Source organism: Catharus ustulatus, chromosome 3 (assembly GCF_009819885.2).
Source record: "Catharus ustulatus isolate bCatUst1 chromosome 3, bCatUst1.pri.v2, whole genome shotgun sequence".
NCBI lineage: Eukaryota > Metazoa > Chordata > Aves > Passeriformes > Turdidae > Catharus > Catharus ustulatus.
Genome location: NC_046223.1, coordinates 9,522,908 through 9,538,980, shown reverse-complemented (window position 1 = coordinate 9,538,980; position 16,073 = coordinate 9,522,908). Strand labels below are relative to the sequence as shown.

At 42.3% G+C, this 16,073-nt stretch overlaps 2 protein-coding genes across 10 annotated transcripts in view; one reads left to right on the top strand and one right to left on the bottom strand.

Annotated features, from left to right (window-relative positions):
- Positions 1 to 16,073, top strand: part of PLEK (pleckstrin) — a 99,946-nt gene that overhangs the window by 27,265 nt on the left and 56,608 nt on the right. The window contains exon 2 of one of the 9 annotated variants that reach the window (XM_042779137.1): positions 748 to 845. The exons of the other annotated variants lie outside the window; for them this stretch is intronic. Within the exon in view, the coding sequence (XP_042635071.1) occupies positions 843 to 845 (3 nt within the window). The 5' untranslated portion in view covers positions 748 to 842. The remainder of the gene's footprint in view (positions 1 to 747; positions 846 to 16,073) is intronic. 9 annotated transcript variants of the gene reach the window in all.
- Positions 7,400 to 14,595, bottom strand: CNRIP1 (cannabinoid receptor interacting protein 1). The gene is made up of 3 exons (XM_033056120.2): positions 14,222 to 14,595; positions 13,401 to 13,545; positions 7,400 to 8,830 (listed from the first exon to the last, which is right to left on the bottom strand). Exons 1-3 carry the CDS (start codon positions 14,398 to 14,400, stop codon positions 8,666 to 8,668), a joined length of 489 nt encoding a protein of 162 aa, XP_032912011.1. The 5' UTR covers positions 14,401 to 14,595; the 3' UTR covers positions 7,400 to 8,665.

Here is a 16,073-nt window from a genome sequence, read left to right as displayed (position 1 = left end):
GGTTTGCAGCTTCTGTGGCTGTCCGGTCCCTACCTCCCCGTGCTGGGCCGGCAGTGGCTGCTCCCTCCCTCCTTCCCCGCACCGCTTGCGCCAGGCCACTCACAGCGGCTCCCTGCCTCCTTCCCCGTGCCGCATGCACTGGGCTGGCGGCAGCGGCTCCCTGCCTCCTTCCCCGTGTCGCTCGCACCGGGCCGGCAGTGGTGGCTCCCTGCCTCCTTCCCCATGCTGCCCGCACCAGGCCGGCAGCGGTGGCTCCCTGTCTCCTTCCCCGTGCCGCCCGCACCAGGCCGGCGGTGGCGGCTCCCTGCCTCCTTCCCCGCACCGCTTGCACCGGGCCAGCAGCGGTGACTCCCTCCTTCCCCACGTGGCAGCCGGGGCCGGCGCCACCTCCCTCTCTCCCTGCCTGGTGGCCAGGGCCGGCTCCCTCCCTCCCCGCCTGGCTCCTGCCAGCCGCGGCTGCCTGCTCCCCTTGCAACTCGGCGCTCCTGCAGCACTGCCCCCCCATTGTGTCTCACACTTCTGGGTTGGCAAATTTCGCAACTTTGTCCATTATATAAGGCACACCGGACTATAAGGTGCACTTCCAGGTTCGGGCCGAATTTTTAGTCAAAAGGGTACGCTTTATAGTAGTCAAATTACTGTACTTCCATAAATGCTAATGTTATTCCCCTGAGAATGAAACTCTTTTGGGGAGGGGGGAGATTAATCTTTATTATTACAGTGGAGTTTTAATTTTACCAATTCCAGTTCATTGCCAGGTAAAGAGGACTGAGACAGCGCTCTGACCCACTGCAAAAAATGCTGTGTTGAGATTGGGTCTTGGGATCCTGTCCATTGGCCAAATGGTAAGTTGTCATCTTATTCAGAGGTAGCTCAGTTCTAGCTTGTGGTACACAGTCCCATAACTTTCGTTACAAAAGCATGAGATTAGCAATGCTAATGGTGAAGTGAGATTTGGTTCTGTCTTTCGAAATGTAATGGTGTGCCTGCTTATTTTGAGAGTAGGGAATAGTTGCTCTGTCAAGGTAGTATTAGCCTTATTTATGAGAACTGTGAAGGTGGTGTAGTTTGGGTGAACAGTCCTAATGATTGTGCGTATCAAGAAATGCAAACTCCCAAACTTTGGGCAAGCAGAAATTCTCATGAGGCTGCATGTAACAAAGGCTTAAATCAGGGTCACAAGAGATGTTGGCAGAAGTGCATTTTCAGGGAGGTTCAGTGCTGTGTGAGCTCCCTTGGATCTCTCTGATCTCCCTCTGGACCACAGAGCACTCACTGGCTGCTGCTCTTCAGGTGCCAGTTTGGATTAGAAGAAAATCAACAATAGCAGAGGGGAGTCCCTTTTGCATATAAATACTTGCACTTGTATGCAAAAGTGCGTATAACTATAAAGTGCACATAAGTATAAGTACTTGGGTTCTGCAAGACTGGTGTGTTTGTGTGGAAGAAGTGGTCTGTGCAGCTGAAATGGGGATGGGGAGGCTTTTACATGTGTTTTGCAGCTCATTAATGGCTACTAGGATTGAAAGTTCCTTCATATGAGTAGTTCCTTGATGTGAGTCACCATGCCTGGAGGGATTAAGATGTGTGGATGTAGCACATGGGGACATGGTTCAGTGGTGCCCCTGGCAGAGTTAACAACTGGACTCAATGATCTTAAAGGTCTTTTACAACCCAACCAATTCTACAGTTCTATATTTCCTGTTAGTAGCTCCATCTGCTGTTTGGCTGGAGTATTTCTGATTGCTGTTTTTTTTTCCCTAAGGCATTTTTTGACTGGTTTCTTAAGAAATTGAAGCTTGTGTTGAGCACTTTACCTTGTTCTTCTCCTTCCTCTGCACCCCTCCACCCCCAATATCAAAAGTTTTTTATGAAAATCCAAAGAGGGCAGAGGGCCCCTACTGAGTTGATTTGGTTTGATGAAATTGCAAACCTGAACACAGTACACTGGATGAAATTAGTGTCCATAATGATAGAGGGGCTGCATCAGGGAATCCACAGGACAGAAAAGTAATCTCTGTAAGTCCCATGGTTCATCATGACACACTAAGAGAACAAAAGTAAAATAAAAGTTTTACTCTTTTTAGTACTTTTAGTATTTTTAGTATTCACATGTCAGTGATTTCTGCAAAGTAAGAAATGGCTGTAAATATCTGAATCCTCAGCAGCTAATTTGCTTTTACTGGAGCTGTGTGAATTGAAATATTAATAAAATTACAGAGGAGAATTTTACCAGAGCTGGACATTTGCTCTTGATTGGAATGACTAATACTTTATACCTGCTCACTTTAAATGAAGTCTTGTTTGAAAACTTCTATGCTATGGTTGAAACAATTTCAGAGATATGTTCTGGTGTTTTTGAAGTACTTTAAAGCACTGCTTTGTATCACCTATTGCAGATTGCATTAAAGCCTTGTCCTCCTTCCAGGAATTCTGCATTAAAGAGGCTCAACAGCAGGTAACTCAGAACTGATCTGAGATTTGACAACCTACTTTTTTTCACTACATCCTAAAGATCATTGTCTCATTTAATTTTTCTTTTCTATGAGATTTTAATAAAAGTCCAGGAGGTAAGAAGGAGATATGCTAAAACTGATTCTGCCCTTTTTTCTCCTCAATTGAAATTCTTTGTTATGTAGTATAAAACTAGCTTGAATGTTGTTCAGCAACATGAGCAACAGGCTTGGCTTGTCTGAGCTGTGCCAACTTCTACTTGGAGTAGTTCCTCTGATGTCTTGAGGAGTGCTGCTCCACACGGTACTGAGGTACTCAGTTGCTATGCCCTCTGTGTTGGAGGTATAAGGGCTTCCTTGCTCATTCCATACTATGGAATATAGTGCTGCTTCTCCCATCCTCTTGGATTATTACATTAGAAGTTACTGAATGACTGGGGGCCTTATATTTTGTAAATAGCCACTTACTCCAGAGCCTTCAAGAAAAATGAGTAATAGATTGAACAGCAAATGCTGAGAGAAAAGAGAGGCTTTTCTATCTCTCCATTACAGACAAAAGATGAGAGAGGGGATGTACATAAGCAATGACAGAATGTGAAACCTGAGAAATTTGAGATTAGTATGAAATCTGTGAAAGTTACTGACATGGAGCTTAGTGAGTCAGAAGCTTAAAGCTACTTACCACTAAAAACCACAGGGAGTTCAGTAGGAGATTTTTGTAGTTAGGAACAGTCTGTCTAGCAGAACTGAGAGGTATTGAAGGTGTCTGAGAGATCTCTGCTATTGTTATACTTTCATATGGAGACTCCTAGTGCCTGTTTCCCCCAGGGCCTGTGGGTCAAAAGCACACTGAGATTCTCCTGTCTCCTTGTACAATGACTCCAAGTCCATGCCGCTCCAATGTTTTCCCTTAGATATCTGGACAGAACCTGGTGTCTCATATTAAGGCCTGGTGTCTCATATTAAGGCATGGCTCCTCATGGATTTGTAGAATGGAGTATAAGAAAAAAATTGTGTACTTAGCTGTCCTAGTCATGGTTCTTCAAGAATAAAGGCTATAGGCAGACTGCAGGGTGGCAAATAATCTCCCTTTCTTGTACTGTTTGGATCATCTCTCAGTTCTGGAGCAAAGTTTATGGCGTATTCCTTCTTTGCTTGCTTATTCATGTTTGAGGGCTGCTGCTGGCATTGCAGGGCTGAAGCAGAAAGAAGTCAAAATTGATAGCTGCTTTTATTACATAAAACCCAAAAATAACTCTGCAAGAAAACGTTCAGCTCTGTAAGTTCATTGTACAACTGATTCTATACCTGTTTCCAGGTGCAAAATGTTAATTCTTGCTCCCTGGAGAAAAAGAAATATATTTTCTAAGATAGGGTAAAGGATCTGTAGGGGAAAGTTGGCATAGGAACTTAGTGAGCAGGAAAGTGCCATACATCACAGTCAGAAAAGAGCTTATGTTGCGATATTGCACTACTGCCACTTGTTTGCAGAGCTTCTGGGGTCCATATTAAACTCATAAAGATTCAGTTCAAACTTCTGAGAACATTTGGTCCCTGTGGCACATACACTGTAGTTTCATGTTGATATTACTGAGAGTGTTGTCACTGTCACTCCTGTAACAGCAGGCTCCTAATCTTGTCTTTACTGTGCTGGGAATGAGCAGAAGGTCCAGTTAACCACCATCATAGTTGTGTAGTTCTCACCTTCATCATCATCCACTGATAGTTTATAATCTCTTCTCCCAGGATTGTTCAAAGGCTGCAGATCCTAGATGGGATACCAGGCTGTTCCTCACTATTAGGATAAAGGATGTAGGAGTGCCTGTTTTCTGGGGGAGGGAAACCAAGGTGTTACAGAGAGCATGCAAAGCACTTGTACATGGATAGCAGCATCCAGACTCAAGTTTGTCTAAGTAAGGACAAACAGAATATCAGAGCCTTGGTCAATGCAGACATGCTGCTACAAATTGTTTTTTAAAAATTCATACTTTTTAGCATAAAAATTGATGGAGAGGCTGTCTGTCATTGCTTTTAAGCCATGACTCCAATGAAGATCTGTTTGTGTCTATGTGCTCATAGTGCAATTCACTGTGGGTCAAAAGATTACAAACTCCAATGACTGCAGTGGGAGAACTCAGAAAACCCTACAGTAGAGACAGAGAAATGATGCAGACAGAACTGGTTTGTCTCCTCCTAGCTTGATGCCACCTTGTCCTCCTAATGCTGAAAGCCAAGGCTTATAGGGATTTGAAGCCTTCAATCCTGGTATCCAGGAGAGGGGGAAAAGGAAGCAGTCCAAGGAATGCTGGTGAAAGCTGCCAAGCATGCAGCAGGGAAGGCCTATGGGCAGGAGGGTGTCTCTCCTGGCCAAAGGTCCAGATTAGCTACACTAAAGGGGACTTTGCAAGTAATCACTTGTGAGCTTTACAGAGTTAAGGGGAAACATGAATGTTGTAGGACTCTATACTGCTGCTTTGTGCTTTGATACAGCTATTAAGGTAATGCCCACTGCTTTGAATTTTGAAAGTCATAGCATTTGTTTCAGATCTCAGAAAGAGGTTAGCATTTACAATGTGCCACATTCCTTATTTAATCAAAGCTTTGCATGAGGCTTTAGAAGAATGGAACACAAGCACATACATCAAAATTTTACACAGCAAGTGAGGGTAGTGCTTTTTACCAGGTGAAGAAGAATATCTGCTGGCATGCAAAAGCCTTGTATTACAAAACTTACACCTTTATTGTACAGAAGAATACAAAGAATTTTATAAATTATCTCTTCTGATTCTTTGCAAGTCTGGAATCAGTGAGGGTCACTGCATTTGCAAACTAATGGACAGAGCTTCAGCTGAAGCCAGCAAAACCTCTTTACCATATGAAAGTAGAGCATGGAAAAGTGAGGTGTATTATCTCTATTTCATATACAGTCAGATGGTAGGAAGTACCAAAGCCTGTAGTAGCTACGCTAAACACAAAGCACTGTGCAAAATCTAAAGATCTAATACAAGCCCTATGCAGGATCACAGCTGTAATAATCAAGACTAATAACTTGCTTTTGAATCCTTTTACTAAGCAGTATCAAAGAGCTATCTGCTACCTCTAAATAGAGATGAAAAAGTGACACAAAGATTTGGAATGTTAATTTCATTTTTCTTATGAAAATGACAGCTGGACACTTCATGACAAAAATATTGAAGTCTTTAATTTATAAAACCTCCAGCTATGAGTGCTTTGTGGTTTCAGCTGGATAGATACATTCTCTGCATTTTCTGACGTATATATTTAATCCTAGTGTATTGTGTCCTGAATTTTGGGGTTCTGTATAAAAGTGGAAATATTAATTAGAAAAACCTGTGTAAAGAACAAACTTGTCTGGAGATTTAAATGCTGCTGATTGAATAATGTATCAAACTGTCACAGCAACAGTTTTGTAGTGACTCAAATTCTATGAATATTCAACAGAGCTGTCCTGGATGAAAGAAATTCAAAACATTACTTCCCAGGGAACTGCTGAAGTCTTGGGTCTCCTTTACTAGGAGAAGATGTTTACTTTGTCAGCAAAGCACTTGATGAGCAAGAGGAAGTTTATGGGACTATTTTGCTTTACATGCGTGGAGTATCAGAGTTGGTGGTATGGATACTCAACCATCATCACGTGAATAATCTTCTATATAAGAATAATGCAAATCACATTTCTGTATGCTTAAACCTCACCTGGGGGAGAAGGATATAAGAGCTGATAAATGCCATATACACCTTCCCCAGAGAAGTGATTAACCAATTCTCATCCTTTCTATCCCTGCTGCTGTCTATGAAAGGGGTGCTGCAATCCTGGGCAGCAATGTTCAGTCTTAGGATATGGGACCTGTACAACACAGTTGCTCTTGCTGTTCTCTCCTTCCTTTTAAAAGCAACTCGCTCCATCTGCAGCCTTTTTCTTGAGCATCTTCTGAGCTGAATTGCTACAGGACCTGCTAGGTTTTAAGTGAAGAGATGCCCTATTTGGCATTAATGTGGGCATAAGAATTTGCATTAGGAAGGGTACACTTCCAGCTGACTGAGAATAACAATCCTCCTGTGCCAAGATCAGCTGGATTTATTCATTGCAGCACTTCTTAAAAGCTGGAGAGCTAGGACACTGTGGGTCTTACATGTTCTTTACTAGGACAGCAGTTCGTGAATTTATGTGCAACATGTATTTCTTGCCAGTGTGCCAGTTTTCATGCGTGTTCATATGTACAAACAAACCAAAGTATGCAAATTATTTCAGAATAAAATCACTTTTCTAGCATTGTAGAGACAGAATTGATTCACAGCTGGAAGTCTAGAATCATTAAAGTGTGTTATCTTGGAAACTTCTGCTAAAATGCTGGCAGTAGCACTTCTGTCTGAAGTGCAGATTTCAATTTGGTCAGTTTTTTCATTTGGAAGAATTCTTTCTAGGATAAGTCTAGGAAAGAAGTTAATGGAGAAGATTATTTCTAGATTTTAATTTGAGTAAAATTTGCCCATATAATGTTGCCTTAAAGTGGAGATACAGCTGGCTAGATCACCATTCCAGGGGTGAATTACATCAGTGCCACTGTCAGTTCTTTTGGCTGTAGAAATCTGCAGCTAGTAAAGCCTTTTGATTAATAATTCAGTGGAAGAAAATATTTCTTTGCTAATTCAATTCTCTCCTAAATATTTTCTTTTCACACTATATTATTGGAACTAACTGCATATTAATAAGTTCTACTGAGTGTTACCACATCTTCACATCTGCATTTTAGCACACTGGATCTGTGTTTCCTAGAAACAGTAGCTTTGGGTGAAGAACTTACGGTACTTTGAACTGCATTCTTAGAAAGCACTGGCTACATACCCCCTGCTGTCTGATTCTTTAAAACCACTGCCTTTTTTTACACAGTGTTTTCAGCTCGTTTAGATGGCCATAGTAGAGAAGAAATTGTTTAGGTCCTTTATTATAAGGATCAAAAGTAATTTTTACCATTTACATACACAATTTACAAATTATTCACAAAGGGAATAACAGATATGCAGGAACTGACAGCTTACTTCAACCTAAGCTGAGGATGGGACAAGTGTAGTGGTTTCCTTGCTTCCCTGTCTGTACTGAAATAAAAGATATGTCTGTTTTGTGTTGTCTGTGTTAAACTGATCTAGTGTTTATGAAGCACCTTTAGTTATAACTATGCAAATGCTTACAAGCTTATCTTTATTTGAAAGAGTCCAGTCATATATAAACATGCACTGGGATCTGCACCCTTCACACTAATAAGTGTTTGTTGGTCAGAAATCTTGTTAATTAATACAGTGGTCAGGCTTGAAATGTTGATTTGTAAGATTTAACTGATTTCAGCAATGTGCCATTAAAATAAAAATGAAATTTAATATCGGAAATCTTACTCTAAAAACTAAATTAAGTATGGCTGCTGTATCTCCTGAGGATACTATATGATTTTAAGATAGGTGTTAGCCATGCTGTTAGATTTCTTGGATAGCACAACTGATTTATTGCTCTTCCTTCATCATGTTTTATACCATTTCCTAATGCTATTTCAAACACTGGGAAACTTAACAAAAATAATCATCTTTGAAAGATTTGTTAAATTAGCAAACTTCACAGAATATCTTGCATCACTTAAAAAAAGGGAGAATGAGTTCCCAAATCCCTTGGTATGAAAGCACAATACCAACAGTGCATTAGCTGCCATTTAGCTAAACCTACAAATAACTATATTTAAAATTTTTGGTGTCCACTGGGAGGACAGTATGGCAAAATACATGAAGGAACACACCAATTTTGGAGCAAACACAAATGTAAATACAGAAATCATCCATGTGATGTTAATCCAAATTCTAAGCAATGAAGAAAACACTTCACAAAAGTTGTCACATCTAGTCAGAATAATCCAAATACTTACAGCAGTATTATGATATGACTTCCTACCCAGCTATCAGATATTCTTTACCGTGAACCTTTCAGTATTCTCAGGGTGACAGATAAAGAATGTTGTCGATGCCATGGTAAACTTAAAATACAGTAATAGGCAAACCTTTTAGTGGCACCACCTGTATATACAATGTAGTTGTTGGAACCTTATGGACAAAGCAGTGTTACAGTATGCCTTTGTTAAGGCTTCTTGCTGGTTTAAAAAGGTAGATTTTTCTTTAGGGAGATTGTCCAGCAGTATTGGTTTCCCATCTCTTCAGTGGAAGGTCTCTTTATTGATCCACATGAGACTGCGTGTTTCATTTGGTTTGCATTCGTACTCAATACTGCCAAAGCTGTTTCCCCATTGGCAATGATCCCGTTTGTGGTAGTTGTAGAATTTGACTTGCCAGACTGTCTCAAAAACGCCAATGTCATTAAACTGTGAGGAAGAGGGAATACCAGTGTTAGTGAGCTGATTATTTTGTTATCTCTCTCATCCTGGGAAATAACACTTGTGAACTGCAGAACACAAAACACTTGGTATAAGGCTTATTGTTCCTCAGATCAATAAATCAAAGACCTGTAAAACCTGCTCTAGAAATCAGAAAGTCTTTTATGTGTAGCCATACATAAAACATGAAGGATCAGATTCTGCATGTACTGTCCTCTTGCACTGACATCTGGGATAAGCAAGGGAGTCAAAATATTCAAGTTGCCATATGGATAAATGTTAAATACTAATACTAATAAATGATAAATACTAACAACAAGAATCAAAGCCATAATCTTTCTTAAGATGACACAGCTTATATATACTGTAGATCATGTACAAGTGATTTGCAGTGATACAGACCATCACTTTATACGATACCTAGAGGCTGAAGTTTGGATTGGGAAGATTCTTCTTTTGCTCAGTCTGAAACCTTTAATGTATCTGCATTTTGGAGTCTTGTGTTTGCAATGTCTTGACTGAGATGTGCTGCTCTTGCACCACTTACTACTTTCCTGGGATTCTATTCCACATTTTAAATGAGACTTAAGCAAGAGAAGTTCTGTGTGCACATCTGTAACTGCTAGTTGGACTGGGATAATACAGCTGAGTAATAGGAGCTAGTAAAAAGATAATCAGTGTGTTTAGCAGATAAGTGTCTAATACAGTGAAGTAGTGAGATGTTGACTTTAAACTGTCTGTACATGCATCTTTGAAGTGAATGAGACTATGGCTATTAGTAAGTTCTGTAAAATTAAGGGTTTTTTTTCTTTAAGCCACTGCTAGATACCTGTACAACATCAGAAACACCTCAGTGAGGCTTTCAAGCATAAATTATTATTTCAGTTTAAATGTTAATGGAAAATTTGAGTTCCTATACCTTCAGACATTGCAGAGAATCTCAAGTGTGGGTGTGAAGGCTGTATGTATTGCCATTGGTCCCAAGCCAGTATGAGTTGTTGATTGTGCTACGTTGTTAGAAGATACTAAATAGTGAATTTAGAGCTACTGAATGGCACCATTCTTCAGTATTTTTTTCCCTTTAAGTATTTCCATCACTCACTTTAATGACAGCTTCTTCACTTGACTGTCTTCCATTCCTATCATGTGCCTGGTAGCTAATCTTTGATCATCTACCTGCTACAATCACACTTGAAAAGTCAGTATGAAAGCTCTTTTTCAGAGAAATTGTTCCTGATTTACAAGTAGAGTCTTCTGTGCCTAGATTTTTCAGAAGGACACATTTGTTGATGTTTATTTAAAATTAGAGATGTGGTTTGTAAGGTGCTGCTGTTTAACAGACATTACTTAAAATCTTCCCTCCACCCACCAAAGTTAAATTTAGCCTTGACAATAGCAGAAGTTTCTGTGTGCTGTAAGTGGATGGTTTTATTCAGCTCCAGTTACAAGTGTTACCTTAAAGGAGTAACCGAAATATTTCTGCCACTTCCTTTGACTAAGAAAGAATCAGATGTACAGGCTATTTTATCTCTCCCAGCAACTAAAATCTTAATTAAGGACTTCTTTTAATCAATCATCTTTGATAGTAGTTCTGATGCACTCATAATGCAAGATAGTAAAGGTTAAGCACATTGGATATTACTGTGCAAAGTCCACAAAACTTGTCAGAGAGGAACATCAGCTACCCTCAGTGCAGAAACTAAAAAAGAAAAGACATTTCTAATAACATTTGTAGAAGGTGATATGACACAAAAGCAGCATTTCATTTCATTGGTGTATGAAGTATCTGAATTTCAAAAAGATAGATGAAGTAAGCAAATTTAATTTTCTTTCAATGACCCAGTTTACTGAGCTACCCTGAGTAGCTTGACTGCTGTGGGTTTCCAGGAGAAGGAAAAAATTAATTGCAGAACTTTTCTACCACCACGTGCCTCTTCCAGCCCAGTACTTAACACGTTCAGAGGCTCCATGGCATAACGAACATTTTGCATCCTCAGAGTTCCCCTGAATTCCCATGGTTATTGCACCTGAATCCTGGCAACTCCACTGGGCTTGTATAAGGACATTCCCAGGAGGAAGAACAGCCCAACTCTTCACAGGTCAGGCTTCAGGCTAAGTGTATTTCCCTATCTGCTCTTCTCTACCATCTGGTGCTGTAGGAACAAATAGTTATTTAATCACTCCCTCTGCATTTGCATGCTGAGATTATTTGATAACTATTACTGCAAATAGAGTTCTAGCTTCTTTATTCAATCTTAGACTAGTCTAATCAAGAATAAAATGAGGTCCAAAGACAGGCTTCTAACTTAGTTTACACCATTTGCCAGACAGTTTAGCAGTTTCTGGATAGTATGCATGATTGACCCATCAGGTAACAGAAACAAATAACCAGATTCTGGAATTCAGAAACAGGATTGCTGTTTAACATGTATAAACTCTGGCTGTCATGGATCAGATGTCTACTAGCCAATTAAAGTAGCAACAAAAATAATTATTTGTTTAAAGTTTCAAAGAAGATAGGAAAGAAGTTCTTACGGATCTTTATGGACCGTAAGTCATTTAGACACTAGACTGGCAGTATCAGTTTTTGACTGCAGGACTGATCTCACAATCTATTTCTAATTTGAATTCAGTTTTTATGCCTTAAATATTGTCCTTACTATCGTAGGATGCATCAGGATTCTGTCTGTTCTAGAAAAGGAAGTGGAGGCAGAAGTTCCTCATAGTTGAAGGAATCAGGAAAATTTAAAGCTTTTTGCAATAAGCTCAGTTTTGAAGATTCAGGAAGTAGGTATTCAAAGAAGTTCTCATACTGGGGTATCTGAGGCTTGTTCCCTAAATCTGTAACAGCTTTGCTTAGCTAAGCAGCTAAATGATGAGTTAAACATGTAAATCCCTGTTGTCTATGTTTAATACTTAAAAGCATGTGGTATCTAAGTCTGTACAGATGAACCTATCTATCAAGATCAGTTCCTAAAAGGAATTGAGGACCTGCTTAATGCTTGAAAACCCTATCAGCTTCATGGGTAATATCCCAGGATCTGATCTGTAAAAGCAACTCTTTGGGCAAATATTGTGGCTACTCATTCTCATGATACAACAAACCATGTCAGAGCTTGTAACTAAAAATCAGATCCTCCTTACATTTCATTTGTGATTTGACTTAGTTTTCTCCAAAAGAGAAGTTAAACTTCTAGATTTTCAGAGTTCACATCAGTACTGCACTAAAGGGTAAAGATGACCAGCAAAATAGGAATGCCTTGGTCAAAACAGATGGTTTTTTGGGAACCCTATCCTTTCTCCTCTTGGTATAAGGTAAAATATAACTACAATGATCAACGGTGGCATCCAGAATGTGTGTTCAGCTTGTTGTGAAATAATACTGTGTTTTGTTGTCCTGGGTGTTCAAAGAAGGTAGCTGTATAAAAAAGTTATTAATATAATACTCCATATTAGGCTCAATAACCTAGGATTATGAAATAGTATTGTGATGTGGGTCTCCAAAATTAAGTTAGGCACACTGTAATTATTAGAAACACCAAATGGAGAGGTTACAGTTCTTATTCAGAAGAGGATTACTATGCTAAACTATGAGTCCAGAAAAAAAATATTGAAGAGCAATATGAAATATTGTAATCACTAAGCAAACGTCATAAAATGCTGAAATCTGGTGGGTTTGTATAAGCTGGAACAGGCTCTTAAGAGAGCATCAGATGAAGATGGTTTAGTTTACTGCCCTCATTCCTTTTTTTGGCACAGAAGACGTGGAATAAACAGCAGGAATCCCTCACAACTATAATCAGGAGAAGGAAAAACAAACTGCCAAAACTGAGCATACCACCCAATGAGTGCTGTGGAAATCTGCCTGATGCTTTTCATGTCTTCTGTCAGCTCTGCTGTCTTGTGGGCTGGAGCTTTTGTCATCTCACTTGGGGGCCATGGAGCCTCTCTTTAACACTGGGGTGAGGAGCCACTTAAATATGAACTTAGATTTGTGGAAGCAGAAAATGGAAACACAGGGGGAAAGAGAGAAGACAGCCTTGGGTGGTGTTCTCATGCATGCTTTTAGTCTCTGGCAGGTCCTCAGGCATGCTGAAGGTGACAGATGGAAGGGGAGACCAGTTATCCCTTGTGTTTGGGGCATGCTCTGCGCCAAAAAAATTGTGCTACCAGGCAAAAGAGGGGTCCCTGTATGCCAAGGGATTGGATTTCTAGCCAAGAGCCTCGATGGGAGCTGCCTGATATACACAGTATGTCCTATAGAAGGGGTGGGAGGTTCAGCTCACAATTCTTTCTGCAATTCTTTCTGGGTTTTGCAGGTCTCTAGAAAACTTCCTACTTCTTCCTGGCCCTTGCTATTTTCTTGGGAGACAAGGCAGCAGCAGGACTTGTATTTTCCAGCTATGTTCTGGCCAGCAACCTTACTGACACAAAGCAAAGAGGAAGGCAGCAGCTGTGATCAGACTTTGCCCTGGAATATTTCACCACGCTGTCTCTGGAAGTCAACCTCCTACTGCCCTCCCCTGTCCTCTCATGCCAGGCTTGGAGAACCACGTACCTGCATGTTGACTTGGATGGGCTGTCTCTCCCCACTTTTGGTATGGGGCACCCCTTCTGTGTCATAGATCCCTATGTAAGAGGCCACTTGTGCATCCCGTGATTTTTCTTCCAGTGGGACATTGACACCGCCGATGCCCATGGTTCTGCAAAAAGATAGGATCCAGCCTTTCAGCCCCGAATTCCCCCTTCCTTGGCAGTTTGGAGCCCACACATGAGTTTGCAGCCTGGTAGCCTCTGTGCTGAGGAAAAGCTTCAGGGACTTTAGCAGACCTGCATGTGCTGCTGACTCATTTGGGCTCCTGAAATACGCTAGGGCTCTGCAGTCACTCAGGGAAGGGAGTAGCAAGGAGAGGCAAGCGGGATGGGATTTCGAATGGATAGGGAGAGGTTAGTCGAATCTCTTCTGCGGGGCTGCCCCCCTACCCAGAGCTGGTTCCCCATCTGGTTCCTGTCTCTGCTTTGCCACGCCGCAGCTTGGGGATTGTGTAGGAGGGGCTTCTTCCTCCAGCGAAAACCGCGAGGAAGGAGGGAGAATGGGAGCTGGGCTTGAAAAAGCTCCGGGAGAAGGTGGGGAAGGGAGAGGGAAGGCAGCGATTCCCAAACGTGGCCTCCCCTCCGAGCCAGCCAGGCGGAGCACTGGGAACAGCTGGCCAGGGACTCAGAAACGAGGCCACCAAAGTAAAAGGGCGGGGAGCGAGAAATCACGGAAACCCCGCGCTGTCAGCCTGCCAGGAAAAAACATTAAACGTCTAAAAAAAAAAGCAGCGGGGAAACAAGGCAGGGGCGGGGAGCTGCCCTGAGGAAGACGGCCGCACTTACGTGGCCTGGACGGTGCCGGGTCGGAGGGACACCTCGATCTTGTACTTGGCCCCGGTCAGCAGCTTGATGGTGCGGTTCTGACCGAAGCGCTGCCCATCCACCTTGAAATACACGGCCCCGTCGTTGGGCTGGATTTTGAGGGAGACGCTGATTTTCACGAGGCCGGGGATGTCGCCCATCGCTTGCGGCCAGGAGGACCACGGGCTCTGCGCGCTCTCGCCCCTCCGAGGAAAAGCGGCTGGGAACGACGGAGAGGAAGAGGAGGAGGGAGAAGGAAGAGGAGGGGCTGCCGGATCCCAGCCAGCCCAGCCCTTCCCAAAAGCAGCGGATGAGATACTTGATTATTTATTTTCCCTCCCACTAATCACGGCATAGCATTTGGGCGGTTGATGTCTTTCCTCCCTCTTCTCCCCACCCCTGTCTCCACTTCATCACCCCGCCCCATATCCCGGATTGGGGGGCATTTGCAGATGCTCAGATTGCAGCCGGTTTCCAGGGAGTTAATCCGGCCCCGATTACTGCAGCCTTAATCCCGCAACTCGTCCTGGAGGAAACGAGAGAGGCCCGGGGCCGGCACCACCGTTCAGCACCACGGGCGCGGACAGCGGCGCAGGCAGGGCGCGGCCCGCGGGCTCCTCCGCAGCGTCCCGGCCGGGGGGCTACCCCAAATCACCCCCCGATCCCCTCACCTGGGGGGGCCCCCAAATCACCCCTGATCCCATCACCTGGGGGGGCCCCCAAATCACCCCCTGATCCCCCACCCGGGAAATGCCTTCCGAGGGTTGACCGAGCCCCTGGAGTAGGCTGAAACATCTGTGTGGCGGCACGAAGCAGCCAGATCTGCCTGAGAGAGAGGGAGGGCGGACAGCAAAGACGTGGTTTTCTGGCTCTTCTCTCTCCCAGTGCAGCAAAAGGTTTTGTTTAGACACCATGCCTGGACTGAGGGTCACTGTCTTGCTCCCTGAGGTCAACAGTCAACATCAGCAGGCCAAAGTTTCTCTTGGGATTATTTTAATCACGTCATTGCAATCCTCTTATTTAAATAGAAAAAACAAAACAAAACAAAACGCTGTAATTGCACTATAAAATCAGAATCTCACATTTTTACGTCTAATACTACTCTTTACATATGACTGGTGCTGTTTGTTCAAGAACAAAGATCTTTAAAACTGAACAATGTGCCAAAATTCAACTCTCAGCCTGTCTTGTTTCCATCTAACAGAGATCACTTTTAACCCAGGAAGGTTTGTGCCTCTTTTCCATTCTTTTTTCTTTGTTCTTGTTTGCCATTAAAGCTGTAGCATCCTTATGTCTGACACAGGCTTTGGGCCATGAATATGTTTTTTGCTTGGACATTATGGCAGAGTTAATGGTTTTGTTAGGAGAATTTCATAGGTCCACCTTACACTGGACCTAAGGCTGGGATGTACATGTGGTGGTGTAATGTAAACTAAGTGAAATGGTGGATACAGCATTGCCCAGCTGCATTTCCTTTCACAAATGTCAGTGATGTAATTTTATTATGAACTTTAAGAAAAATAATACATTCTGCTGAAAACCTCCAGGAAAAAAACCCAACAACAGCAACAACAAAAAAAACCACCCAAAAAAACAAAACAAAACCAAAACCAAAAATCAAAACCACAAAAGTCCTACCGGATATTCCTTGCCTAGGATTCCAGCTAAACACAGGCTTCATAAAGTGTACAGCCATTCAGGTTTCCACAAATGTAGGGGCAGGATATGATCCCTGCCTCTCAGAACTGTGTATCTCAGCAAAAATGCTAAACAAACAAAACAAAAATAAACAACACCCACTCCCAGTGCATTTCTCCTTGTCTCTTTTCCTCAC

Bases quoted from the DNA above. Each gene is read 5' to 3' on its own strand.
- CNRIP1 (XM_033056120.2), bottom strand. From the start codon at position 14,400: ATGGGCGACATCCCCGGCCTCGTGAAAATCAGCGTCTCCCTCAAAATC. The intron at 13,546-14,221 runs GTAAGTGCGGCC...ATCTTTTTGCAG, and splicing joins CCCGGCACCGTCCAGGCCAC to AACCATGGGCATCGGCGGTG. The intron at 8,831-13,400 runs GTACGTGGTTCT...TCTTCCTCACAG, and splicing joins CCATCCAAGTCAACATGCAG to TTTAATGACATTGGCGTTTT.